General features: G+C 40.3%; 1 protein-coding gene across 6 annotated transcripts in view; it reads left to right on the forward strand.

Moving 5' to 3' along the window:
* CEP112 (centrosomal protein 112) overlaps positions 1 to 27797 on the forward strand; it is a 188272-nt gene that overhangs the window by 133897 nt on the left and 26578 nt on the right. For 4 of the 6 annotated variants that reach the window (XM_030506576.2, XM_030506575.1, XM_030506577.1 and 1 more), the window contains 4 exons: positions 9158 to 9247; positions 22814 to 22915; positions 25253 to 25317; positions 26672 to 27111. In XM_030506576.2, the coding sequence (XP_030362436.1) occupies positions 9158 to 9247; positions 22814 to 22915; positions 25253 to 25317; positions 26672 to 26675 (261 nt within the window). In that variant the 3' untranslated portion in view covers positions 26676 to 27111. Of the gene's footprint in view, positions 1 to 9157; positions 9248 to 22813; positions 22916 to 25252; positions 25318 to 26671; positions 27112 to 27797 lie in introns of those variants that run through there. The other 2 variants (XR_003994412.1, XR_003994413.1) reach the window with 1 other exon arrangement.

Consider the following 27797-nt stretch of genomic DNA (forward strand, 5'->3'; position numbering starts at 1 on the left):
GTAACAGGAGAATTCCAGAAATATTGGGCAGTCTGCTAGTTCATTGCACGAAATAAATAGCTTTCCTTTTGTTCTTACTGGGAATCAGATTAGCCTATTGATTAGAAATATCTGAGCCTTTCATATTTGCTTTTAAATGAGCATAGCAAACTAAGATGCCTTGTAAAGCCTGTTAGAAATGTTTATATTTCCAGGTCTTCATGCATCTGCGATGAGGAATGCATTTTAAGGAGACATTTGTAGAGCACCAGGGGTCTACTGGAACCTCTGCTCCGTCTCCAGGTGTAAAGTTTCCAAACACCCACTTAAAGTGGCAGTTTGGTGATAAACTTAGTTGGGAATGAAGCCCCGGGCAGTGAGAAGACTGCCTTGTTCCGCAAGTGATTGATAAATATGCTTTATCATGAGTCAGGCATTCTCTAAGTCATTGCAGGAAATTCTGCTCGAGCCCTTGATGTTTGTTTTTGCAGAGCTGTTGGTACAGAATACAGCAAGCAGCAAAACCAGATGTTTTACTACTTCATTTGTATTCACAATAGCAGTTTTTCACTAGCACAGCACATCCATTGACGCGACGGTTTAGATATTCTTACAGTGTAGCATCAAAAATTCAAGAAGTTGTCTGAAAATGTTGAAGCCAACATCAGGTCTTCACAGGAAACCTGCTTGGAGAATGGCAGACGCCGTGCTGTTCCCTTTGATTGCAAAGTGTTTAATAAAAAGCAAATTAGGAAATGAAAATAGTCACGTGGATCAATCAGGTGCAGCAGCTACGCCTGTTCAGCATTATCTGTCAGACATTAACCTGATTGGGAATGTTTTACTTTGTGTAAGAGCCTCAAAATCAGACTGAAGGGTTGACTTAAAAAATACCTGATGTATTTTGTGTGTGCTCTGAGGCTGATAACGAACTCTGCAGTTCAAGTTTTAATAACCAGGGGGGAGCTAAGAAACTTCAAAAGGCTCCTGATAAATGTTTTTGACAATGCGTCAGCTGAACATTAGGCAGAATCTTGGTAAATCCTCTCATAAGTGGTTTAAAATGGAGTTTTGAACTTTTCCTTCATAAGTGTATGCTTAAGATGTCAGGGTATCTTTAGGTTTAAAAGACTCGTTTTATCTGCTGTGTGTGAGCCATTGGTGTTTCTGTCTACACCTCTGAGAGTGAAAGGGGGAAAAAGTTCAGCAGTTTTCTCCTTTGGGCAACCTCTGCCCTTGCTCTTGACCATGAAACTCGTGCAGGAAAAAAAGAAAAGCCAGTTTTAAAGCATACTGACAAGATACTCCAGGTAAACAATACAGTAAATCTTCCGAGCTGACAAGCTTTCCGAATGACTTCATCGCAACAACGCTAAAACGTCCTGCAAATAGACAAAGCAATGCTTGCACATGGCAACTGCTTGTTGGGTTTTGTGGTTCATTGAGAAAAGCAGATGAAAGCAAGTTTATTACTGCTCTTTGAACCTTGCCTCCCTCCCCCTCTCCTACCACCTGAGCCACTAAAAACAAAGCAAAAACAATTCCTTCCTTGGCTCCCCTTGAAAAAAGTGCCTGACTTCTTTACAATTCCTACTGCTCTTTTCTTTGAATTTTTATCTTTGCAGGACTTGCTCTCCCTTATGACATCCTTTATGTTTCAAAAGAATGGAGTTTACAATGTCATGCAGTGAAGCCCTGACTCAGCAAAATGCCTAGGCCCTTGCCTAATTTTAAGCCTATGAATAGCTCTGCTGGTGCTATCAAGGTTTTAGGGATATATGCTTAAAGGCTGTACAGAAAAATGCTGCTAAAACTTCAGTCAGCTCAACTAGATACTTACAGAAAATGCTGAAAACACGCCAATATTTTATAGGAACAAAGCAGGAAAAACTATGCATGTTGACAATCCTAACAGTGCCCAGGCAATCTCCAAAAGACACCCACCCAGATGAAGCCTGGGTAAAAGTGTTAAGGGACTGCTCAGGAACTAATGCTGATGATGCACTCAAGAGCCAAAGTATATAATACACTGTCAGTCTCTTGCCTGTGAATTGTGAAAAGGGAAAATAGTGTAGCATTAGAGCCTACCACGCGGGGAAAATGTTTGCATGTACGTTTCTTTTATGGTAAGTGACCTACTTTAAATCTTTTCACTACTACTAGAGAGACTTGATTTTGTTCTTAGACTCAAATTATTCCCTTCCTTCCCGAACCCCCTTCTTTCTTCCCACACTCCCTCAAGGGAAGAATTTGTTATGCTTCCACAATGGCATCTCCTACTGGCAAATCTCAGAAGCAATAGAGGATGGTGTAAAAAGGAGCTGCTTGACTTGCATGGTGGTGGTTTTGTGTGATCTGCACTCCCATTTTGAGATGTCAGCAAAGTGGGCCAGACTTCCAAATGTGCCCAGTATATGAGAGCTCACTTTATTCCGTGTGGGAGTTGATGAATTCTGTGCCTTTGGAAATTAGCCCTTTTATCTAATTCCTGACCAAAGAAACCTTTTTTCTTCATAACGATAGGAGAACATGGGCAACCAGCTCTTTTAGGGGTGCATGTAAAAAGGTATTACCATTTGCATTTTCATTCTGTGTTGTAATTCATTTTCATTCTTTGTGAAATAGTAGTTAGTGGTTAAAATTATATATTAGGCATGAAGATTCCCAGATTTGCTGTTCTGTCATTGCATAGTAGGACACCGTGCAGCTGGGTCTTTGCAGGACTTCTCTTTTCCCCATATGTAGTTGTTAGCAACTTCACCCAGGTAATGAAGTTGAACTGATTGTAAAAGGCTAGGAGGTCAGTGGAAGGAAAGTGTTAGAGATGTAAAATATCGCTTAAGGTGGTTTAATTTCTGTTCCTGAGGAGCAATAAAGCATAAATTCTCTGCACAGTCATAATAGTAGTTGTAATGTTACCTATAGGATGGAAGAATCATTAGTGTTATTAAATGCCATAACTATTTTCAGTATAAAAGAATAGATTTTCTTTTCAGCTGCAGTAATGTTGGCCCCTGTCTATAGGTTGTGGAAAACTTTGTTTGCAAAAACAAAGCTATTGTTTTAACAAAAACCACAGAAATTTTGCCTTTCATATTGAATCAGTAGCATAATGAGTAGTGGAGCAATAGTTCAACATCAAAGGAGACTTCTTGGATATATAGTGTGTTGCAACAGCAGCGAAAAAGTTCCCACCAGAAAGGAATTTTGCCATATGTGAGCAGCAAACATATGTATTAGGTTAAAACCATAAGATTTCCTTTGCTTTACACCAAAAACAAGAGACAACTTGACTACAAAGATTTTCAAACAGTCGTGTGCTGGAATGTGCACAGAGAACAAGCAGTGTCCGAGGGCTGGAGCAGTGGCAGTGGACTAAAGCTCTATGAAAACCCAAAAAGCATTGAGGATGCACTAACAATTTGGCTCAAACATCAGTATTTCACTTTCTAAAAAGACACTTGTTTTGCTCTGACTCATGGCATTACATCAGTGATCTTCATAGATATGTTTTCCCAATTTATTTATAGTAATAATAAACCCAGACAAATGTACTTGTGTCCATAAAATATTTTAGTAAAAATAATGATTACTTTTAAGATTCTGGGATTCATTTTGATGGGATGCTTGGCCTCCTTTCTTTGAACAGAGTTGCATTTGACTCTAAACTGTGAGACCACCTGGTATAAAGGAGTTTTTGCCCAGACAGCCCATACTTGCAGCTTCATGGAGAGATAAAGGTACTCAGGGTTGAGCATTTTAATGGCAAAATTTTAAAGCATCTCCACGTATATTCGTGGAACAAAATTAGCTTTAATTTTTGTTAACATCTGCATGGATTTTCTTTAAAGTTCCAGAGCTGGGTTTTCTTCTCATGACCAGAGAGAGAAAACACATCAATGGATGTAATTTGAATTTAGAAGACATTTAAAGAGGGGCCTGTATTCAGAATTATTGTTGGCACATGTTTTGAGGATGTGAAGTGGAAGCCGCCTTCTGTGGGCATTAGTAAGGAGATAATTAAAACTACAGTAGGTAATTATGGTGGCTTTTATTACTGCATCTTTCATTAACTAATTATATTAATTTGGTAACGTTTGAAAAATTCTTTGAAGATGAAAAGTGCCAACTATAACTACCTTTAGTTATAGTATTGCTCTGCACTGGTCATAAATATTGAGGTCTTTTCTTCATACAGAATACCAGCTGTATTCTGGTACAGCTAATAAGAATTACATATGTGCATCAAAAAAGACTCTGCCATTATCTGGCCTAATTTGATCAGGATAAGCAGTGACTTCCCTCCTGACACTTTTTGTTTCAAAATATGTTAGTATTTAACATTTTTTAGATGATTTTCCTTTCTTTCTAATTGTCACTTATTTATTCAATGCTTGGTATTAGAGAGACAAATCATTGTGATCCCAAACTTGCCGTTGGTGTGATGGGAGCAGGAATCAAGCTCTGTCTGCTCTCAGGAACACACCAAAAGTAGGAAATTATTTCAGGTTGAAAAAGCAGAACATCTCACCTTTGTAAATACAGTATTTCCACAGTAGTAATCCATCAAAAAATAATAATGATTTCTGTTTATGCAGTTCTCCTAGAAATTAAGTTTATTTCAGGAAATCCAGCACTACTTTTTTAAAATACCCTGTGGTCGAAGGATAATCAAATCAGTTTTCGTATATTAAAGACTAAATCCTTCATACATTCCCATATCATACTTGCTCATGTGATTCCTAGAACTCTTTTCCCTACCAGCTTTTAGTTGATTTAGATTAAAGCCCTGGAACTAATGCCAAAAATTTATTCCTGCCTTGAAAAAGGAACGCGTGATGCTGGCATCGTACCTTTGCGTCTCTGTGGTTTCTTGTCAAAACTATATGCTTTACAAGGTGTTTTGTTTTTAAAAACCCCTCTTCTGCAGCCTCAGTCTGGCACCCACAAGCCAGGCTGAATTCCTCTGGTCTCGTGCATCAGCCCATCCTCTCTGCGAGCCGCTCAGGCCGAACCCCGCTCTAGCTCCCATGTGCAGCTCTCTTGTCTCCAAAAGTTCTCTGAGTTCCCATGAGCAGAGTTGGGACTGAAATAAACTTCTTTCAACATTTTGCTGCTGATAATCAATCCACGAAAGAATAATAGGGAAAAAGAAAGTGCCTACCCAGAAATGTGGTTCAGATGTTCCTTTCTCCTTTCGTATCAGCCGGTACCCAAACGTTTCCTCTATCATGGTGACAACGATGGGCTCTAGCTCCACTTGAGGTCCCAAAATCTGACCATAATATTTCAGTGGCGTATTCTCAAAACCATTACTTTTCTCTTCCGTCCTTCTCGTGCTTCTCAATGTTGTATGTGACCAAACCATTTACAATATGAATTTATTTTAGGATCCTTTCCATTTTTATAAATAAATGAACTGAATGTTCCTTTTGTATGGCTGTAATTCACCCACATTGTTGCAGTCGAGCTTATTATCTCATTTACATTTTTAAGTGCTTTTCAAAGTGTAGGATATCTGGGCTGGAAAGCAAAACATTTCATTTCTTTGTTCTCAGGCCAACACAAAGCACTTCCAAGGTCAGGTATGGTGTAGACATTCAACAGCAAACATGTTTACATGGCATTTGGAAGCCAGTTTAACTGAAAAATACTGTCTCTATAACAGTGATGCAAGTCAGCTCAGCAAAGCCAACGGACAGGGATTAAATCTGTACCTGGAAAAATTTAACTAGAGCGGTTAGGCTTTGTTTTCCGTTCCGGGGAAAAAAGCTTCCGCCACTGAAAAATTGTCCTGGTTTTTTTATATTTTTAAGGCCTTTTCCTTCATCTCTACAGCTCTTAAACAGAAATTCTGTTTTCTTTGGGCAAAATCTGACACTTTGAAGCCGTAAAATAAAAACTGCATTTCTAAACAAAACCAAACCCATTAATTTTACAAAAGACATGTGCTGTGTGTACCTGGGATAAGTCATCTGCTGCTTTTAGAGTATTCTACATGACAAAAGCTTCTCTGTTAGATACAGGAAAAGATTTGAGGGTCCTGGCTAGTTTCGTAAGCAGCTATCAGTGTTCAGGCTCTGGCCACTGCATATGAAGCTTTTTGACAACAGAGAGAAATTTCGGTGTGGTCTTCAAACGAGCTCTTTATTCATGATGTTCCTCATCATTCCTCCTAGGAAATTAAAATCACGGACAACAAACTTGCTTCTAATTACTATTTTCAGAGCTAATCGTCTGCAGGAATCCTCAGCAACCATGAGATTTTGATGTTACTTTTTCTTTTGGCATCGATTTGGTCAAATCCTGGTCTTTTACTCTTTCGTCCTTGTACTCACAGGAAAGCTGAAATACCCAAATGAACATTAATTACTCATGGAACATCCTTTATACACAAAACTAGATTCTACAAAGTGACCGGTAGCAGAGCTGGTATGCACACAGGAACAGGCCAAAAATGGCCAAGTGAGAGGCATCCGTGAGTGATCAGAGCAGTTAGTCTTTTTTTCTGCCATCCCAATATAAAACATACCAACAGCCAGTTAGGATGTGATTGGAAAAGTCTGTAAACTCATTCAGTGTATTCTGGTTTGGATGATCGGTGAGTGGATAATTATAAGACTTGGTAGTTTGCTACACTTACATGCTGTAGTAAAAGTAGCTTATTTCTAAATTGTACTTGTTAAAATTATTGTCTGCTCTCATAATGAAACAAGAAATGTGCATTCCATGCTGGCAAACCAGATTTAGAGGAACCTCTCATTTTATGCTCTGTAAAATATGTTTTTCTGTTGTAAATAAGGAAAGTAAAATGGAGAAATTAAGGAGGAAACGCAGTGCACCAGTTCTCCTCTTTGCCACCATGTGGTTGCTGTCTTTACCAGAACAATTTCACATCCTGGTTTCTATTCAGTACTTGCAGGTTTGTGTGGCGGAGCATGATATAAATCTGTTCTCTGAGACAAATTTGTACATACATATACACATATGCATTTGTACATATATGTGCTACCTCTTGACCATCTTCAAAGTCCTGTGAAATAGCAAAACTTTCTTTTGAGCACAAGGAGAGAGTCCGAGTAGGACGACTGATGTGTAGTGAGGTTTCCTCCCTCCTTATTTTTCACCATGCCAAGGTATTTGGACTGATCATGTGGAAACAGCAGAAGACGGGTCACGCGTTGCAGTTCATCCAAAACGTGCTCTGTGAGTGTTCCTGAGAGTCATCCAGTACTCGTTATGTCTGGAGTTATGGCAGGACTTTTGTCAAATTAATTGTGTCTTCGGTGATCTCCGTGATACATGGAACATCCCTGGTCTGTATTACATTCCTACATTGCATGACCTGATCGTTTTAGGTTTTAAATCAAAGCATGCTTGTTTGAGTTTTACCTTACAAAATTAGATGTACAAAAAGAAAACAAAAAGCCTACAATTCTCACATATATTTCATTATATTAATGCAAATTCCTAGTACTTCAAGAGTTGTTGACTATTGAAGACCGGTTACATATTCAAAGCCTGGATTTCAACATTTCTCAGAAGCAGTGATAGCATGAAAGTCCCTGGGCAGATTTGAAGTTCATGCATGGGTCTGGTTACATTTTTTGGCATGAGAACATGTAATAGTCTTATAGCTATAAGACTTTAAAGTTAATGCCTGGCATCACTTCAAAACAATGTGCAAGATCTATCATAAGTAGTCCTCTTATCTTATCTCAATAGCAATTTTATCCTGTAAATTATTTGAGAGTACAGTATTTCTGTGCTGTGGAAAAGAGCAAAGGGGTTTTTTTTCTGTTAAAACTTTGCACTGTGAATACTTTTAATGATCCTGGTTTATGTACGGGTATTCTACTTGGAGGAAGCAAATGCTAACAGTATTGCATGTTCTGTGAAGTGCACTGAGTTCATGGGCTCACTGGGCTCCTTTCAGGGGTGCTCTGCGGAAGGTCTCTGTGCAGCTCAGCTTTTCAAAAGACAACACTGGAGGCACCTTCAACGTCATTTATAGCATATCTCCAGTGCAAGTCCCTTCCCAGGTCCCGTCCTGCCCCGCACCATGCTTTCCAGCTGATGGGTAGCAGTGCCCTGGTTTCCTGGCATACAAAAGATAACTCAAAATATTCCCTTTCTGCTGCCACAGCCGCCTCTGTGTCGATGTCAATCTAACATCCACATTGTGCACTTTGCTTCGAGTCAGCACTTGCACTTAACAATGCCTTTATTCACGCTGACAACAGAACTAAGCTTTTAGTAAATGTGTAAGTAAATGTTAAGTGTGTATTCAAACATGAACAATGACTAGGAAACTTGAAAAAAAAAATCTTTGAAACTTTGTATTGTTTGTTTGGTGTCTATCTGTTAGAAATAACATAGACTATCAGTTCCTTGGGGCATGACTGTTCTTTTGTGAAGGGTATAACAAAAAGATCAAGGCTCTGAGGGCCTGCCGTAATAAAAATAAATATATAAGAAGAACAATAATGACAAAATAAATTTGTCAGTGCATTTTATGAGCGTGGTTTTAGAAGTGATTATTTCTGAACCAAATAAAGACTGGATAGTTGTGGTAAAGTGACATGATCTTAATATTCCTTTTATTTATTGCCATTTATATTTCATTTGTAGATCACATGCTCGACTTTACTATGAGCGGGAGGGGAGCCCCTCACCCCACAATCATCCCGTTTCAATAATATGGAATACATTTTCACTGCAAATTCCAGACATGGTTTTGCAGAGAGAGGATTATTCTTCTGGCTTAAAGGAAAAGTTATTGGTACACTGCAAAATTGTTCCTAGGAAGCCTGGGTTGTACAAATAAGATGATAACAAAACTCGGAGGCATTTGCAATTGCAACATTTCCATTTCCCTTTCAATGTATTTATTGCATTTTTAGTATGAATACTTGTAGCCTATAATGACATAGAACTACCAAGATTTCACTGCTCCTGTTCAACGGTCCTACTTGTGCAGAATAGCTTTATTCAACAAGGGTAGCCAAACTGGGTCTGTCACATCTCAGCAGCTATCATGTATGGCTGGAAGCAACAGCAGCTGAAGAGCTGCACTGATACCGCAGTGTTTTCTTAATCACTGAAAGACATTACCTACAAGTTTTTCTGCCATCCCATGTTTCTCACGTGTGTTCTGCATCCTTTGGTATTGTTTCAGGCCTTACAAGATGAAGTGGAAAGTTACCACAGTCTGGCACGGGCTGCAGAGAAGAAGCTGCAACACAGGGAGCTGGAGACCCACGAGCAGGTACCTGGTGCTGTCCCCCCATCCTCTTCCCTTGGGCAAGGAGATCAGTGTTCAAAACCAATATCTTGCTTCAAAGCAAAAGCACTGGGGTTTTTATAATAAAACAGAATTAAACTGTCTGAACCCTACAGGCAAATACTTATGCTCTCTGTTTCAAGTTGGTATTTCAGCTATTCTAGATGTTAAATGATGCATTTATTTTGAACTGTCTATACTGTTTTAATAGAGGTTTCTGAGAGTATCCTAACCTGTTGCTTAATGGCTTGTATGAAGAGAATTATAATTGGATGATAACTGAGCTAGAATAATCTTTATTCCTGATCTTATGCACTCATTGTCTCAGCATGTTGTCTGTAAACAGTTCCATATGATTAATAGTGCTAAAATTATTCTGGATGCTTTCAGCGAAATCAGAGATTTAGTGTGCTTTAAGCAAAATAGTGTATGTAGTTTACAGACTAGTGTTGAAACTGAAAAGCAATGATCTGCATTCAAAACATTGATTTGAAGTATTCAGAAAATATACAGGTGGTGGATATCTGAATCACGTATGAATTTACAGATTTCTAATATAAGTCAGTTTCTGCAGCATTTGAGAACTTTATCTGGTGCTGAGTAAACAGTATCCATAACTTATATCCTATTTAAGCATTTCTAAACCTATACCTGCAGGAATAGTAAAGTGGGGTGGTTGTAGAAGAGTAATAATCATTAATTTCAAATGTTTTTTTCCCCAGTTGTTGTCATCCCACTTGCACATGGGAACCCTCATTCACCCTTGGTGTTTGTGTTCATGTATTTCCTCTCTGGAGAGTTGGTGATTCTGCTCTCCTCCCCCTCCCCCTCCCAAATCCAGATGTTGGGCCAGGTTCACCCTTAGCTGCAGTGCTTTCAGGATTGAAGGAATTTGGTGGAATGAGTGAGTTGGCCCACAAGCATTGCATTTGGTTTCAAAGTGTCTCCTGGAAAAGAAGAAGGAAAATTAGCTATTTGGTGCATGGTCATCCCTCCCAGGGAGCAGCCCTGGCCTGCACGCTAGGAGAGTCCTCTTCCAAATCTCTTGTTTTCTTTCATCTTTGCTACTGCCATTTTGCTGCTTCTTCTGATCCATTTTGAGAAAGTATCCAGAGGAAGAAACAAAAAATAACTTGTGAAATACAAAGGTAGAAGGTTGGACATGCAGGATGGTTCCTGCTTTCTGCCTTGAAGGTTTTATAGCACCTGGTCCAAACCAACCTACAGAACTATCCTAAACTTAGTCCACAATAAATTACTGAAGGACTGGCTCAGCTGGTCCATTCCCCAGTATAAATAGAACAGAAATGTTATTTAAATGACTGTCCAGCCTAGAGCTCTTCCTGCAAGGTGGATATTTAGCAGGCTTACAGTAATGCTCATATCTGTGTCTGTCAACAGTCTTGTCTCTGCCATTCATCTATTGGGACTTTCTGAAGCTGGAGCCATTGAAGGTGTTTTTGTTTAGGGGGCTTTGGTCTATTTTGCAGACAAATATGTTGCAGTTTGTTTGTATGTCTTCTCTGGGCCTGGTTTATTCATTAGTTATGCTTATCTCTCCAGAAGAAAAATGGAAAAATGACAGCTCTGACATATTTCCAGTTGTTATGTCTTGGCCAGGCTACCTGTAAACATGTTCATCAAGTATTAACAGCAGCTAACGACTTGTCAGCCCATCAGGGAGTTGAAATATTTAAGTCTGTGACTGAGAACTTGCTCTCTGCTTCTACCAAATATTGTGTCAATCAGAATTGCATGAAACATCAAAATCTGCGCTGGGGCTATTACAAAGGCCACTTCTCTGAGCTATTCTGTGTCTATAAATAAGGAGGAGAGAGGGTTAAACAGTTTCTGTTTCTCATTAAAAGGAAAAATCTTGTGTTTTGATTCTGTAACAACAACAAACAAATGAATGAGACATGAAAAAACATTTTGTTGTGCTTTTAATTAAAAGTAAGAAGCTGTTTCTCGTTATGGCTTGTTGGGTGGTATCTTAGTGCTCCATGTTTGTCTTTTTTTCAGTGCAGAGTCCTTATAACTCTTGAGTCTCAAACAGTGACTGACAGATCCATGAAGCTTAACTCTTTGTTACAATAACCCTCTAGTGATTGCACAGAGTTAACCTTTCTTCATTATAATTATCCAGAGAGACAAACTATGCTGTAAAGAAGAGGGGAGAAATATGTTAGAAGGAGTCTGATGGCAAGCCCTGAGCTGTCTAGAGGCGAGTGTGGTGCTGTTGTTTTTATGGAGCTTTTTCATTCCAGTACTTCATGTTCTTGTATGAACTTGTGTTTACTCCTGTTTACTTTCTCGGTCCTCTTTACAGTGTGAGTAGATGCAATCATGTTAGATCTGTGTTGTTTCATCAGTGATGCAGTCTGGCAACGTTATCTGAATGACGAGTTCCAATCCAGATGAACCTCTGTTTGTCACAAGTGCCTGAGAACTTCTCCCACTTTGACTAACCTTAAATAATGTTATCTTCTCCATAAAGGTTGTCCTGTCTCTGCTAAGGGTCTCAGACAATGGTCTATGTGTTCAGTAATGCTACACTTCTAGATAGGAGTCTCAGAATTATATCAGCTTCCTTGATGTCAAAATGCTGGATGTTTCCTTCCAAAATTAGATGTCCACCTTCTTGAGACATATGGAATTGTATTCATGGAAAGTGGCAAACTAGCAGTAAATTCAGTGTAACTCACGCTTAATATATAGGGGTTTATATATAGGTTTTTTATATATATAGCCCCATGACAGTTAAAGCAGTCTGGGAAGGTTCTTAGGAAATTTGGGTGTGTCCAGACCTTTTCCCTGCAAAGCAATGCTTGAAGTTTCTCATTTCTCAGTACTCATTCTCTGTAACTCTGGGAACCACCTTCCCATCAACTAATCCCATTTAGGTTATGTTCCTGTATCGTTATACTGTTGTATAGAGTTGGTCGTCACTTGGTCGTCTCTGATACATGCCTAGATCCAATGTAAGACAAGATTTCTGTTAGAAAGTTCTTTCATTGTACTAAAAACATTTCTCTTTCTTGAGTCGTGGGGCTTTGTGCAGTTGTCAGTCATAGGCAGAAGATCTACATTGTTCCTACAGCAGACTGTACATCCTGTGAATGTGCAATTAAAAATGACGCACATCACTGAGCGCTTAAGCGTGTGCCCTAATGAATCCAGGAATTGAGGCATGTGCAACAAATTCTGCTGAATTGGGGCCTCTGTAGACATTAATGGTAGTGATCCTCTTGCTTTATTACCTAGATTTCTTTAGAATGCCTCATTTCATTTCAAACTCCTTTTGTAAGGGTAATCACCCCAACTCTGTACACTGGGAAGCTCCAGGAATCTCTCTTTTGAGAATTACACACAAGAAGTTTTTCAGAAGAAGACCCTATTCCTTTCCTTCCTTGTCCTGATGTTTTTAACTACAGAGATGGATTGAGGATGATGTAAAATTTCTAATTGGGATTAACAGAGGGGAAGAGAGTTCCTCGTGTTCACAAACACCTAAAGTAGCAACACCATAGATACTCAGACCATAGGAATACTCCTCCTAGCAGTCAAGTTACAAATAGAGTCTTAAAAGAGAGAGATTCTCTGAAGACAGAAAATCAATTATGTTCAATTCATGAATATTACTGAGGAAATGAAGGAGAATACCAATGTGGATTTCCAACCCTTTAATTTCTTTTTTTTTTCTCAAATAGAGAGAAAGGGAGTTATCAGAATATAAGCGAGTTATCTGCCTTGTAAAAAAGGGAGAAAGGAGTTATCTAAATAAGGATGTTGTCGAACTGTTTGGAATAAAATGGAGCAGCTTAGTTTGTTAAGTGGATTTCACTCATGTTCAAATGAAAACGGGAATGATAACTGTAAAAGAGCTGTGATTCAAAAGCATTCAGTGAGTTTGTGTGCTCAGTGTTTATTATCCTGACTTGCTCAATTTTTTATGACTGCTGGATATTTACCACATTCAGCCTAACTTACTGTTTCCATGCCAACTAAATATATTTGTTCTCAGACGAGTGCTGTGATGCATCGTTCTGAAATTTCAGTTGCTGTGCAGCACAGAGAACTTCTAAGGTTTGCCACACCTTCTCCTCGGTGGGAATAGTGCCACTGCCTGCACATCTGTGGAGCTGTCAGCAAAGGTTCGTGAGACAGAGATGAGCAACCTATGCTGTGTCCAGGGTGTGGGTCCCAAGTAGTTCTTAATACAATGGTGGCTGGAAAGCTTGAGTAATATTATCCCTTTACTTTAGGGATTTTGGCCCAAGGGGGAATGGCTTTAAACTGAAAGAGAGTAAATTTAGGTTAGATATAAGGAAGAAATTTACTGTGAGGGTGCTGAGGCGCTGGCACAGGGTGCCCAGAGAAGCTGTGGCTGCCCCATCCCTGGCAGTGTTCAAGGCCAGGTTGGACACAGGGGCTTGGAGCAACCTGCTCTAGTGGAAGGTGTCCCTGCCCGTGGCAGGGGGTTGGAACTGGATGACCTTTAAGGTCCCTTCAACCCAAACCAGCCTGGGATTCTATTGTTCTATGATTCTATATATTTTCTCAGATTCATTTTTAAAGGTATCAGAGTTTTAAACGTGATCAGATAAAACCATAGAAAACCTTTGCCCTCACTTCCATCACCCTGCCCTGCTATGTGTCCTCTGCAAAAATCATGTGGGAGCACTTGAGTTTCCTCCACACGAACAGAGTGTTTGGTACAAACCCAGCTTCCCTCTTGTTACAGGATTTTTAGCTCAGGTGCCCCAGCTAATTGCAAAAGCCAGGCAGTGCCTTGAATTCCCAGGCTTTCTCAAAGGGTTGTCTTTCTCAGAACATGTTAGAGTCCTCCAAAATCAGGCTAATAAGATCTAGATTAGGTATTTAAAAATGACAGTTGGCTTTGTGGCCAGCTGCAGGTGAGGAGGATTTAGGCAGCCTTTGTTTTGCAGAGCTGAGGAGCACTTTGGAGACTGAGAAACAAACAGTCAGCACGCACTGGAGTTAGTGGTGAAATTCTGCCATTTGCTCTGGTTGTTTCAAGCCACGTCACTGAAACGCTTCCAAAATTCTCCCCCCAGAGACCCATTTCTGCTCCCACAGAAATGGGAAGCTTAGTCTAGATTTGAATGATCTTAACCACAGAAGTGATTCACAGAGAGCAGCCCCTGCACTGTCACTGCCTGCGGAGCCAGCGATTAACCCCTCGGGGCAGGCTGTGCTGGCACCAGGGCTCAGCAGCCTCTGCTGCGGTGGGGAAGGGACTGAGAAGCTGGAAGAAGTTTCCACTGGGACTTTCAAGAACAGCAATATCGTCACTTCAAAACAGTTCCTGCATGTGACCAGCACAGAGAGGGTGTATTGGAAGAGTGCTTGTTTTTCTGCAATTCTGCATGGCCAAGGAGGGTCCTTCTGTCCATCTATCACTCTGCCGACACCCCAGGCACTGGCTCAGGAGGGTACTGCATACTTCAGCTGTTTTCCTCCCCATAAAACATTTCATATATGCATATATACTGTGCAAAATGTAAGAGACAAGCAGCCAGGGCATAGCTCTCCACAGGCTGGCACCTGAAAATCCGCTGGTTCCATGGCTGCAGACAGCACAATAGAAGATTTCTTTTCAAAATACTTGTGGTGAACAAATTTCAAGTTGAAAATATTTTTGTTGAAAAGAAGATGCTGAAGAGCCACATAGAAGCAGGGAAGAATGTGATGTGAGTGGCAGCACGCTGGTCGGGCTGTGCAGCGTACACAGATCAAAGCTCCACTTCTTAGTGTGTTATTCTCTTTTCAGACTTCCCAATAGAGGCTGATGGGGAAGAATCAGACTGATTCTGGTTATATCCCTATAAGGGATATTTCATGGATAGAGGTGCTCCTATAGGTGTATGGCTATGTTGACTTAGGAACCATAAAATGACTACTGACATTATTTGGAGACCAATTCTGCCACTTTTACATTGGTTAGTGTCTCCCATACGTGTCATTCTATTGATATATTAATTAATTACTTTGATACAAAAGCACCCCCCAATTTTTAATGAAGACTGAGATTGTTAGAATACATCATAACTTTGCATTTGACATTTTACAGTTGCACAGTGTTTTCTTTAGCAGCCTGCTATGAAAGGAATGCAGAATTAAATCGAATATAGTAAATTATACTGTATAGCATGAAGTTTTAGATTAGCAGAAGGAGATAGAAGCTGAGATTCAAGCACAGAAAAACAGATTTGCAGGTGGGATTTGAAAGGAGCTGGAAATCAATGGAGTTGAAAGTTCTCAGGAGCTCCATATGGCAGGAACTGTGGGAGTGAAGGCTCTCACCAACTGTGCAACTGTCAAAGGGAAAAGAGGTAGATGGTGATGATGTACGTGTGTGGAAGTCAGTGATCAAAAGTTAGCTTTGGTAATCAGACACAACTGGAAAATACACAAATATATACCTTCTTCATAGATCAGAATGAATTACTGGAACAAAGTGGCCGGCTGGAGAAAGAGAGTAAAACAGGAACTACAGAATAAATAGTTAAAAGGGAAAAGAGAATTTTGAGCAAAAAGAGACTAGAAGCATATGCTGGCATGCAGGAATTAGAGAGTATTTTAAAATGTCAGTTTTCTAGCTCTTTGTCTTAAGTAGGAGTGAATGAGAAGGAGATCCTTCAAGAGAGCAGTACATCATTTTCGAACGTCTGTGGTTTGCTTGTTTGTTATCTATTAAGGGAATTTTGTTCTTTCAGAAGCGTTTAAAGCAGGACTGCAAGGGACAGTGATGCTGGTGTTTAATGCAGGGAATTAAAACCAAGAAGAAATGGGAATGCAGGGAGGAGCCAGTCGGATGACAGAAGAGAAAGGCAGAGGCACCTAATCTCCAGTGTGGGCTCCCAGCGACGCAGGCTCAATTAGGGAACTGTCCCGTTCATTTTTTCTAGGTGATGAGGTACTTGGATGGAGCTAAAAAGAGTGAAAAAGGACCAACTTTATGTTAACATTATTTAAATTCTAAAGTATTACTCTGTTTGCAATTTAATCAGCACCAAATGCCAGCCATCAGAAGTCCATCCGGGAAGCGCAGCCCTAGCTGTCTCCTGCACCTCATCCTCACCCATGCCCAAACAGGGGCAGACTCTTACCAGTCTGAGACTTTCTTATCTTGGCAGCTCATTTTCCAGTTGAGATGCTGATTAGATTTTTGTTCCTGAAAGAGGCGAAATGGTGATAGTAAAAGCAGCTTCTGATTATTATCTACAAAGATTTGCTTGTTCACACAGTCAGTGTGAAAATGCTGAGCCTAATCCTGCGTGCTGCTGAGCCTTGTCAGCTCCCACTGCTGTTAGTGAGCTCTCAGCACCTCTGTGTATCACACACTGGAACCTTGACTTGCTGAACCTCCCCAGGATGGAAAGGATTATATAGAAGGTAACACATGCTGGAATGTAAAACTGAAATACAGAAATACATTCCAGTGGTGGTGTCAGAGATGCTTATAGCTTTATTTCAGGCTTAATTATCTTGATAGCGTTTTAGGAATCCACAGAGCCAGAAATGAACACCATGTGTTTTCAGCTTTGGCCCAGCAGTGCTGCTTAGCGGTGGGGCTGGTTCAGGTTTTGTTCCTCCAGGTCAGGAGGTGTGAGCTGTGTCTCTGAGCCCCCTTTGCCCCACAGAGCAGAGGATCCTCATGGTGCAGCAATGACCTCTCCAGCCGATGAAAAGGCAGCACTGACGAGCTGAAGGACACAGTGCTCGGGAACAAAGATGGCATCTGCGATGAGTCATTTGGAAGGAGGGGAAAAGAAGTCAAGGATCCTCCAAATCCCAGCCGGAACAATAGTGGAGCCCTGGAGAGGGGGAGGTTGAGAGAACAGCGTGAATTTTCTAGCCACAGCATTCCTGGTTGTTCTATGGTGTTGACAGTGAAAGCTTTTATTCCTCTCCAACTCGTGTAATCCCAAGAATGCTGTTCTTGCCATATGCAGCCCACTGGTGTTTTTTCTCTTAAAAACCTTTGCCTGCCTTCCCTTCCTTTGCAGCTATGAATGATACACACTTGGATTGCTTAACTACGAACAGAGCGTTTTCCAGGTGGGAGACCTTGGTTGAGAAAAGAAAGATACTGTAATACAAGCCACTGAAGCAATGAGGCCTTTTGGATGCAGGTTTGGGGGAAAAAAGACAACTTAGAGCAGAAAGCTCAGTGTGCAGTGAGCAGCTTGGAGTAACTGGAAGTCCCTGTGGGTTAGTAAAACAAGGAGGCAAAAATGTTTTGGATGCTCAGATGGTTTACTAGCTAAAGACAGGGAAACAAAGGGGACAGTTATGCTCCTAATTTATGTTTTATTGAAACTGTCAGAACAGGGGAGGTTCTCCAGCAGTATTTTCTCAGTGGAGAGCAACATGGTGTACACTTGACAAAATAACTCGCTCACCTGATCTTGCTCCATTGCTGGTTTTGACTGAGCCAAATTCATACAATTTATGGCATTCATTACTTTTCTTAAGAACTTGAGAACATTTGTATCAAATTGCGTTCTATTTCTCTAAATCTGGAAGAACCATATTTCAACCCACATTGCACAGTCGGAACAGAAGTTCCCACTGCCTGAAATAAGAGAGGATGTGGACTGAAAGCAGTGGATATTCCTATTTGGTTATATCATGAAAAGGCAAGTGTTCAGACCTTGTTCTTCATTGAGAAAATGGATACATGAGTTGATTCTTCAGTAGGAAAAATTGTTTCAGAAGATTTCAAGCTCCAACTAACAACAGAAACCTGAGAGAGCTGAAATTTAAGGAAATTCAGATTTCAATGGATTTGGTTCCTTGGTTATAGACAGTGACCAGTGTCCCCTGGGCTGATAGAGGAACGGGCCCATAGAGACTTGGAGCAGTTCTGTGGGAGTACAGCTATGCTCACTTGGAGTTTAGGAGTGCCGAGAAGCAAAGGAGGAATCACTGCAAAGGGGAACACAAGCAAGCCATGGTTAATCACTGACATTCTTTGGGTTGTTGTTTGGGTTTTGGGGTTTCGTTGATGGGGTTTTTTTAATTGGGCTGGCACTGCAGTAATTTGTCCTTCACTTGCCCTTTCCAAAGTGCTCTCAGAAGATTACTTCAGCAATCACACCATCTGAATGAAGTTGACCTATGCAATGTTATTGTTATTATCCTCATTTAGAAGGATGAGACTTTAGTCTGAGATTAAATGATTTGCCTAAGGCTGAAGGAGTTATTTTTACCTTTTTGGTACCCTAACCTGTCTTCAGATTTATTACAGCAGATCTTTCATGTCTGCTTTCAGAGATGTATATTGTGGAACAGATGCATAACCTTTTCAAAGAGATTTCTCTTTTAAACAGCTTTATAACACCATTGTTTAAATCATGCAGGAAAGGATTTGAGAGAGTCAGGATATTACTTATCTCACTCCCCCTGAAACATGGAGAAAATTGGATAATAATTACATGATCCTAATTATGCCTTTTGGTCACTATCCTCATATTTCCTGGCACACCTGGAATTATTATCCTTCATACATATCATAAACAGGCAGAAATTAAGATACTAAAAAACCCACAACACCTTAGTTAATGAACTGCCTTTTGATTCTTATCCGACATAAACAAAATGTTAACTTCATTCCCTTCGAGATGAGATTTATATTTTCTAAAGGAACTTGAACAACTCCTCTGTGGTCCCTTCATTTGCTCTGGCAGTGTATACTTGAGAGTTACTTTTGCATTTTCCTTTGGTTCAAATAAAGTAATTTACAGTTAGGAGATCTGGAGAAGATTGCATTTGTTTAGTTTTTAACAAGACAGGGATCTTGTACCAGGGCCAGTGTGCTCTGGATGGTAAACTCAGCATTACAGACCTCTCAGAAGTAAGAAGGGGAGAGCTGGCTATTGGGAATCTGAGTAAGATATGGTGTGGTTGTGACTGTACAGCAAAGCACAGAAGAGAAGCAGAGTATCCTCTGCCTTGAAGGCTGTTCTCAGCACTTGGATTAAAATGAATCTGGTCATCTTGAAGTTACTGTATTTCTTCTCGATGTGCTTAGGTTGTTTCTTTCAAAAAGAAAGGAGAGTGACTACAGTACAGCTAAATGCCAATGGGTTCCATCAGTTCTGTGCTCCCATCTTCTTCGAACCAACATCCCTCTGAAGCTTTTAGAATATAGAGCTGCAAAACTGAATTGTGCCACCTGAAAACTCCTTGAAGTAGTGAAGAAACTCCTCTTACACTACTGAGAAGCATTGGGCCAGGCCTGACTACTTGGTTTGGAAAGCTCAGGTTTGGATATTTCTCTTTTGGGCGCCAAAACCAACTTTTATCTCTTTTGAGAATGGTCAGTGCTCAACTATGACAAGTTCTCATTGTAGCCTGGGGAATTGTAACTTCCCTTTCTGCATCACTTTGTGTGAATATTTATCTCTTCTTGTTTTCTCTAATTCATCGTGTGACCAAGCACACATGAGCTATGTGCGGCAGCCTCAGCTTTCAGTCGTTTTTACTGACACCAAAGATGATTGATGGTAAAACTTTAAACCTCATATGTTAGCCACCAACCTGAATAAACAAAGACCAGTGTGGCAGCTTAATATTAAAAGCTATAAAAAACCTTCCTGGGGGTTCATGGATTAAATCAACTCACCAAAATAAATTTTCAAATGAAAAAAAGAAGCTTTCTCAGGACTGAAGCAGAACGAACACAACGGTACATGAAATAGAGCTATCCCCATCCAGCAGGCTAAAGCCCTCCTGAGGGCTGAAGAATGGCAATTTTCAACATCTCTCAAGAGTGCAAGAGGAGACACACTATTTGTGGATCCTAGGGAGACAGCTTGAGGCTATAAAAGAACAAAAAAGCCTTTAAGGCACCAAAAAACCAGAGAGAACTCTCTGCAGACACAGCTTTCATTGGTCAAAAATAAGCGTTAAAAACTAAAAACCTTCCCCCATTCGAATTAAGACACATTAGCCCCTTATATGTTATTTTTCAGTTATAAGAAGAGATTTAGGTTTTTGTCATTCACTATGTTAATCTCTTGGGTCAGTAAACCTTGATAATAACTTCAGCCAAAAATATCAGCGTGTTGTTTATCATAATGTGACAGGAAACAGCTGGGATCTTATTTTCATCTTATTGTGATGCAATGATTAGTGAGCACAGAGGAAAGTAACATGGTTTGTCTTAGCAAACAAACAATTGCACTTGTATCCCAAGTGCATGTCTTCTCTGTGGAATAGAGGAAGAAGTCAGCCCCAAGCAACACTTCAGCTACCAGGGCTTGTTTCTCATTCTCTTCCTCCATTTTCAGCCAACCCAGTACCATACATCCAGACTTTAAAGCACAGTATGTATTTCTTCCTGACTTTTCCAACACCTTTATCAAACAGGAACAATCCCCTTGCTGCTTTGCAGAGTTAACAGCAAACATGGTCATGGAAGCACATATTTAGAGGCCACGTGCAGTGACCTGGTTGAAAGAAGACTGTTGCACAATTAGAACCTTATTATTTCAATCAGAGACCTGTATTAAAATTTGTGCTGCATGTACTTAGAATGAAACTTGCTTGACTTTCCTCTAGGAAAAATTGGGGTAAGGGGCTCTTGCTGTGTGCCTGGCACCTGAGGAAGCTGGTGTCAGTCCTAGATGCTCTGTAGGCATGGCTAGATCATGGTGTAGGGAGTTATATCAGAGCCCAGGCTCAGCTCCTCACATCCACATCACTTGAGTGCGAGTGAGGTGGAGTTTCTGTGCTGGGTGGGTCACCCCGACATGTTGCCAAAGTGATCATCCAGATCCTCTTGCTCATGAAATAGATCTTTATTGTTCAAAACGTAGGAAATAGAAGCATTTTGCTCTTCTAGCTGCCTGTTTCTGCTCCCATCTCACCAAGAGCAAATGTAACATGTTGAATTAACTGAAATATACGTTTCTGCTCTATCAAGGTCCCCACCCAAATGAGCTGTTGGCTCAGAAAATATTTATCCTGGCAAAGCACCTATGCATAACTTTGTAAGCCTTTATAGAAATGGTAGCGTAAATTTATTGGAGTAACTTTCAAACCCATAAATTCTGATCACTAGCTTCTACACAGGCAGAGTTCAAGCAAGGTTTCCTGTCTCACCATCTGTTTTTTTCTATAGATTTACATAGTGGCAACACTCACTTGCAGTTCACAAGGAAAGCCTCTAATTGCCTATTTGCATAGAGATGTGGAGATTTGTGCTGCGTGTCGGAATGACTCATAGAACTTTCCTAAAGTTTCATCAGATTGTCTTATTCCTTTTGTATTGATAATTGTGTTATGCATAATGCAGATTTTGGCACAACCTGCTTTCTACCGTGAGTTGGTACTTGGCACGTCTCACCGTGAACTTGCTGTGTGGTTCTCACGTGTCTCAGCGCGTACGCTCCTTGCGAGCCGGGAGCTGGAAGCTGCAACTCGTGGCTTCTTCAGCGGTAGGGCTGAGGTTTTGATTTGTGGTTGCAATGGTAGATTTAAGCAATTTGGTAACTATAACAAAATCAGCACAAAACGGCGTTGGTGTGTAAACCATTGGAAAAATAGATTTGGTTTGAAAGTTTGAAGATAGTTTATAAGTTAATCTGATACTGAATCTCTTTTATCCTTTATTTACATGTTCAGCTGCTAGTCCAGAAAAACACCTAAGTACTCGCTTAATTTGAATTAAGAGGTTAATCCTATTGGAAGCTAAGTACAGATGGGAGGCACTGATTCAACCAAGTAATAAAGCTTTTCCTGGGTCAAGGTTCAGCAAATACAACCACACTGGAGAGATACAAAGCACAATCCTTCCAGCTAATCTGTCCTAATATAGCCCTGCTTTGTACTGTTTACTCAGCATCTGTTGAATACAGTTATGGGCTAAAGTCCTTCTTTAAATGTAATCGGTTTGGTCTGAACATCTGATCTTGTAACGTGTCTGAGATGCTCAAACCTAGTTCTTGAAAGTCCTGTAGCCTCAATGAAGTTGAGAAAGACACAAAATGCAATGAAAAATAGTTGCATGATGACTGAAAAAGTCCTTAAAAGCACCTGCAAGTTGAGAAATGTTGTAAACGGATCTTGGGAAACAATAATTCACCTTGTCTGAGGGAGTAAAGGGCAAATATCGCTTTACTGACCTGGTTCAGATCCCACCAAAGACAAAAAGAAAACTTCTGACTATCAGTTGCAAAGTATACATCTGTATAAATGCTCTATTGAGATAGATTTAGGAATTATTATTGCTGCTTCTGCCTATGTCCCAGCAAATGCCTCGCTATTCCCTTTTCATTATTTCTTCCTCCTCTTCATATATTCTTTATTCTTAATGTTTTCTTTTTCTCTTCTTCTTTTTAACCTCATTTGTTCTTTACAGGTTTTTGCTGATCTTTCTTCTCTCTCCTTCCCATTCCCTTGATATCACAAAAATTCTGTGTTTATTTGGACCCCAATTTCGGCAAAAGAAGCAAAAACTTTACTCTGCAGCTTCCAAGAGTAGCCATCTATATATAAATGTACTTTGTTCTATTACAGATGACCCATATACGACAAGAATATGAAGCCACACTCAAAGGCCTGATGCCAGCAACTTTGAGACAGGAACTTGAAGACACCATTGTATCTTTGAAATCTCAGGTAAATTCTCATTATTCATCTTTAACTTTTTGAATTGGATAAAAGCCATCTTGTCTAGACAAGACATTCTGACTGTCTAAAACTTAGCTAAAAAGACTGAATAAGTCTTAAAACCAAATCATGGCAGCACTTACATGCTTCTCGTTCAGTCATCTCTCACAAGGCTTTTCTCCTCCAGTTTCCTCACCTTGAGAGCTACCACATTGTATCTTTTGATCCCAGATTTTACTTCAGTTGGCAGTTGAAAGTAGAAGTTATGCTCTATTCAGTATTAGGCTTTTTTCTCAACCTTTCAAATACAGCACACAGTTATCTCTCATCTTCCTTACCCTGTTTCTCCTGAAGGAATCATTTAAAGGTTGCATGTAAAGGGTGTAGAAGACAATTGGAAGTAATTTTCTTTTCTTTCCAGCCTATATAATAAAGAAAATGGGATATAACATTTAAGATACTGGTCCAAATGATCAGTGTGTTATTTCTACATTTTCCTATATGAAGAGGCTCTAACAGCCTTCTGTAATGCTTAATCTTTAATATTTAAAACACTAGCTCACCTAGAATAATGCAGAATCAATATTATTTCTATGAAATAGACTGTTCAATACCAAAATGTCATTGTAAATAGGGAACTGCTAATGAACTGCGTGTTTTTCTTGTTCATGGTTCCTGCAGAAGTTATTTGATGCTTTCCTATTCAGTATATTAGGAGCTGGAAGAGAACAAAATGTCATCGTTGCCTGAACTCACATGGGGAAGGGTAAAAAGCAACAGAGAGGTGATCATAGGTGTGGAATAACGGTAATCCAAAGAAAACAGTGTCAGTGTTCACATATGGCTCAGGGCAGGACTATGCATTTAAACGTGCTGGGAAGGACTGGGATCTGTCCTGGGCTGGAGGGAAGAAGTGAGAGGAAGACAGAGCAGTGCTGGTGACTCAGAGCTGGCCAGGAGCACTGGGAAGAGCAAAGCCCTGAGGACAGGATACACATGTAGGCTTGGTACCAGCACACGCCTTATACCAACTGTCTGGACTGTTTTCCAAGAAGTTATACATCCACAAACTCCATTTCTTTTTTTTACGCAGCCTCTCTCCATGGAGATGGTTGGGAATTTAATGTATTTGGGGGTTTTCCCTCTGTATTTTTTCTTTACAGCACGTAAGGGTTATTCTGTAGGGTTTTTTGCTATCCATGGGACACTTCCCCTGGCAAAGTGTGCCTTTAATAGAAGTAGGAAATATTCATAGGGAAAACTTCCATATTCCTGTGTGCTGGTAGTGACACAATTTCAACACTGTGGTTGTAAACCCTCTGCTTACGTATCAAGGGATACCTAATGGAAATCCTTCTCATTTAAATAGTTGTGGGAAATCAGGAGTTAAAGATCTATTGGGGAAATCTATTTCCAGTTGATAGTAAAAAGCTATTTTTAAAGTGTGGTTGTCTATTAGCTCTGTCTGGTAGGAAGCGTTACTCCGGAGCCAATACAAGAATACCACACCTTTTAATGAGTTAGAAAGAAAAAAAGGAGAATCTGATACCCACCTGCAGGGCTTCTGTGAGCAGGAGCAGCATTTCAAAAGAGTAAAAGTAACTACACACATGAAAACCTGGGTGCTATCCCAGAAACACATCGCTGCTGGCTGTATTTCCAGCGGGACAGACCACTCAGTGAGCAGGGCTTGTACTGAAGCACAGGTGTCCTGGTCTTTGAAAATAGTTGGAATTCCTGTTTGAAAACAGCAGACAAGAAGGGCAGTGGAATCTCTGCACCTGTCAGGATTATTTATTGTTGGAGGAGGATGAAGAGGATAGGCTGGGTGAAAACACCGAGCCGTGATAAAAATAAAGAAGAAAATACTTGAGGCTTGGGCAAAGTTTTCTGAAACCATTGCTAAATATAAAGCATGCTCCCAATTGTCTGCTCCTGGTGAGTCTTCCAGAAGGGGCCACAGTGTATTAATAAACATTCATTTTCATATGCTTGAAGTCCAGGTGAGTACCTTCATCACAAGAGCAAAAGCGCAGGGATCAGAGTGCAGGCATCATATGGGAGTTGACAGTTGACGTGGAGCTCCCAAACCCTTGTATAACCCTGGTGGTACCGCCAGCTGAGTTTAAAAACTTTTCCTCTGTTTCTAAAGGAGTAGGCAGCGTGCAGCTGGAGCAGGGCCAGGGAAGCCATACTAACAGTCTTCTACCAAGCATTAATTCTAGTTTGCAGCTGAATTGCACTTTATTTAGGCAGGACGGACCAGAAAAACACCTTTTATGAAATGAGCACAGATTTATTAATTACAATTTTGTCCACCATTTTCATGTGGGATGTATTTTACAGGTAAATATTCTGCAGAAAAGAGTCTCTGTCCTCCAGGAAGAGCTGAACGTCTACCAGGCCAGAAGGTACGTGATTATCTTTGATCAATTTGTACCATTTCACACCTGTGGATCCCAGTTATTGAGGTTTTACAGCTTAATTAAAACACTCAAATACAGTTGCACTTTGAAAAGATCCTTATTTTCAGTAAACAAGCGTCTGAGAACTTTCCCACTGCTTAGTCAGTACTATTAGAGCAAGATTAGAGAACTTGCAGGTGCATTACAAGTCTGGGCTTTGCCTCGACATTCATGATGAGACAGTGGCTCGGTGCACAGCTGCAGCTCTGTGGTGATGCCACCTCCTTTTAAGATAGAAAACAATGATGCAATGCATAATATTACAGATCACATCTTCAAAGTACCGGATCTTCATGAGCCTGAGCTTTTTTTCAGCCGTTTACACCCTCCAATATAAATTATGGCGAGTGCTGCAGCAATAAAAAGCCTGGCTGTGCCTTTAGAGTAAGTGATTCACATGGAGAGGTGAGTAAAAGGAAACTTCCTAGGAAAGCCACTCCATCTTTTTTGTATTTATAGGCTTTGATGATATTTTCATAGCTCACACGAGGGTTTCTTGCAAAGAAGAATGTGTGCTTGTAAAAATAGTGTAAGGATTTGTAAGATATTTAAGCCTTTGTAAAAATGTTAGCAGTGTGAAAGTTGTCTGAAAATATTAATCCTGAGCTATTTGTTAATGAGAATTAGCTAAAGCTAATTAGAAATTGAAAATATCATAGATTCTTGGTAATATGTCCAGTGTAGGTAACTTTGTCAGATAAATCTGAAGCTGTAATGCAGTCTCTAGACTCTTTCCATCAGCAGCAGCAGCGTTACCAAGGGATGCGTTTTGTCTCAAGCTTATTCTGAATTAGTGTCTTCACAGTTAGGAAAATAGCTGTTTAAAAAGATGAATAGTCATATAACATTAGAGCAGGCCAGGCCACAGAGGACTGAAACACTGAGGTGGAAGGAGCCCCAGCCATGTCCTGATGGAGAGGAAGCAGGGATGGAGCCAGCACGGCACACAGCAGCTCCTCTCCCAGCGGGGCTGCTGCAGTGTTTGCTCCGAGACTTGGAGAAGCTTTTGTGCTGCTTCTTTTCAGGAAAATCACCTTCCTGGCCAGATCTTTTTTCCAAGTCTACATTCACATTACCTTTTGTGTTACCATTTACCTGAACCTCATTTACTGAAGAACTGCTTTTTGCTGCTTTAACACACATGCATGCCCGTGGCCGCAGATTTGATGCAGCTCCCTGCGTGCACCTGAACACCCGACAGCAGTGGGGCCACATCCAGCCCCATTGCTGGACCCAATCCTGTTGTGTTTTTATAGTTAAAATAATAAGATATAACTAATGAGAATCTCTTCATTTTCAGGTAGCTGCTGGAGCTGTTGGATTTCTTCGGTTGCCAAATGGACTGCTTTGAATAGGTTTGAAGATTTGGCTCTTGTAAATTCAAATGCAAAGATCAGTGGCTATTTTGTTAGTGCATAAAATGAAGTTCATGAAAACACATTCATTGCTCGTGCCAGCATGTTTTTAGTTGTATCTTCCTTCCATTATTTTTTTATCATTATCTTATTACAGACATACTCTTTCAATGTACTGTGTGTTTGACTCCATGCTGAGCTTGCTTACTGAGCCCCTAGTTTCCTTTACTAATATTTTTGCTATTACTTCCCAGTACCGTTCTTTTCACTTTTATACATGAAGAAAACCCCATTTTCTGTTATTATTGTCCCAGATATTTTAACATATTTTGACATTGCTTTGTGTCCATGTGTTTACATAATATTAAAATATTATTATTTTGTACTGTTTTGTTTTGACATTATTGTCCTGCTTGGGCATCTCACTCACCTCAGTAGCCACAGTGCCCGTGAGGGGTTTGTATGGCTTTGTGAACTGGGGAGATATTTTTGTGCTGTCTTTAAAGGAAAAGTCTTGGATCAAGAATGAAAACACCATGATGAGAAATGCAGCCATCATGCCAGTTATATCTGTGGCTGGGGTTGCATATGCTGGTCACAGGGAAAGTCCTTTGTCATGTACTGATAACACAGTTATAGGCTATTATTGAAAAAGAGTCATAACTGATACAGCCTTGATTCTGCAGGCTCTCTTGGATGATCCAGGTTAAACGTAAGCAGATTTGGTTTGCAGGGATGAGGTTTGAGCAGCAGTGGAAAGCTGAAGGATCCGGACAAGGAATTGTCTTCATAGCTGGCTCTGCCTCCCAGGCATAGGAAAGCTTCCTTATCTCTTGGCCATCCATGAGCCAGCGTGTACATTAGTACATTTGTAATCTGTAAATTTAGATATGCCGAATACAAGAATAGCTTTTTTCTTCCCTAGGCACCATCCTGCTGGCAGTGTTCGTATCGAGGCACAGTTAATGGTCTGAATGCTTGTGAGGGGCCAGAAAATCCTTGCTTCCAAGTCCAGCTGTGGCAGCAGTAGTGAGACCCTCTCTCTCACTGCAGATGGGGACAGCCACCTCT

This window comes from Strigops habroptila, chromosome 14 (assembly GCF_004027225.2).
Source record: "Strigops habroptila isolate Jane chromosome 14, bStrHab1.2.pri, whole genome shotgun sequence".
Taxonomy (NCBI): domain Eukaryota; kingdom Metazoa; phylum Chordata; class Aves; order Psittaciformes; family Psittacidae; genus Strigops; species Strigops habroptila.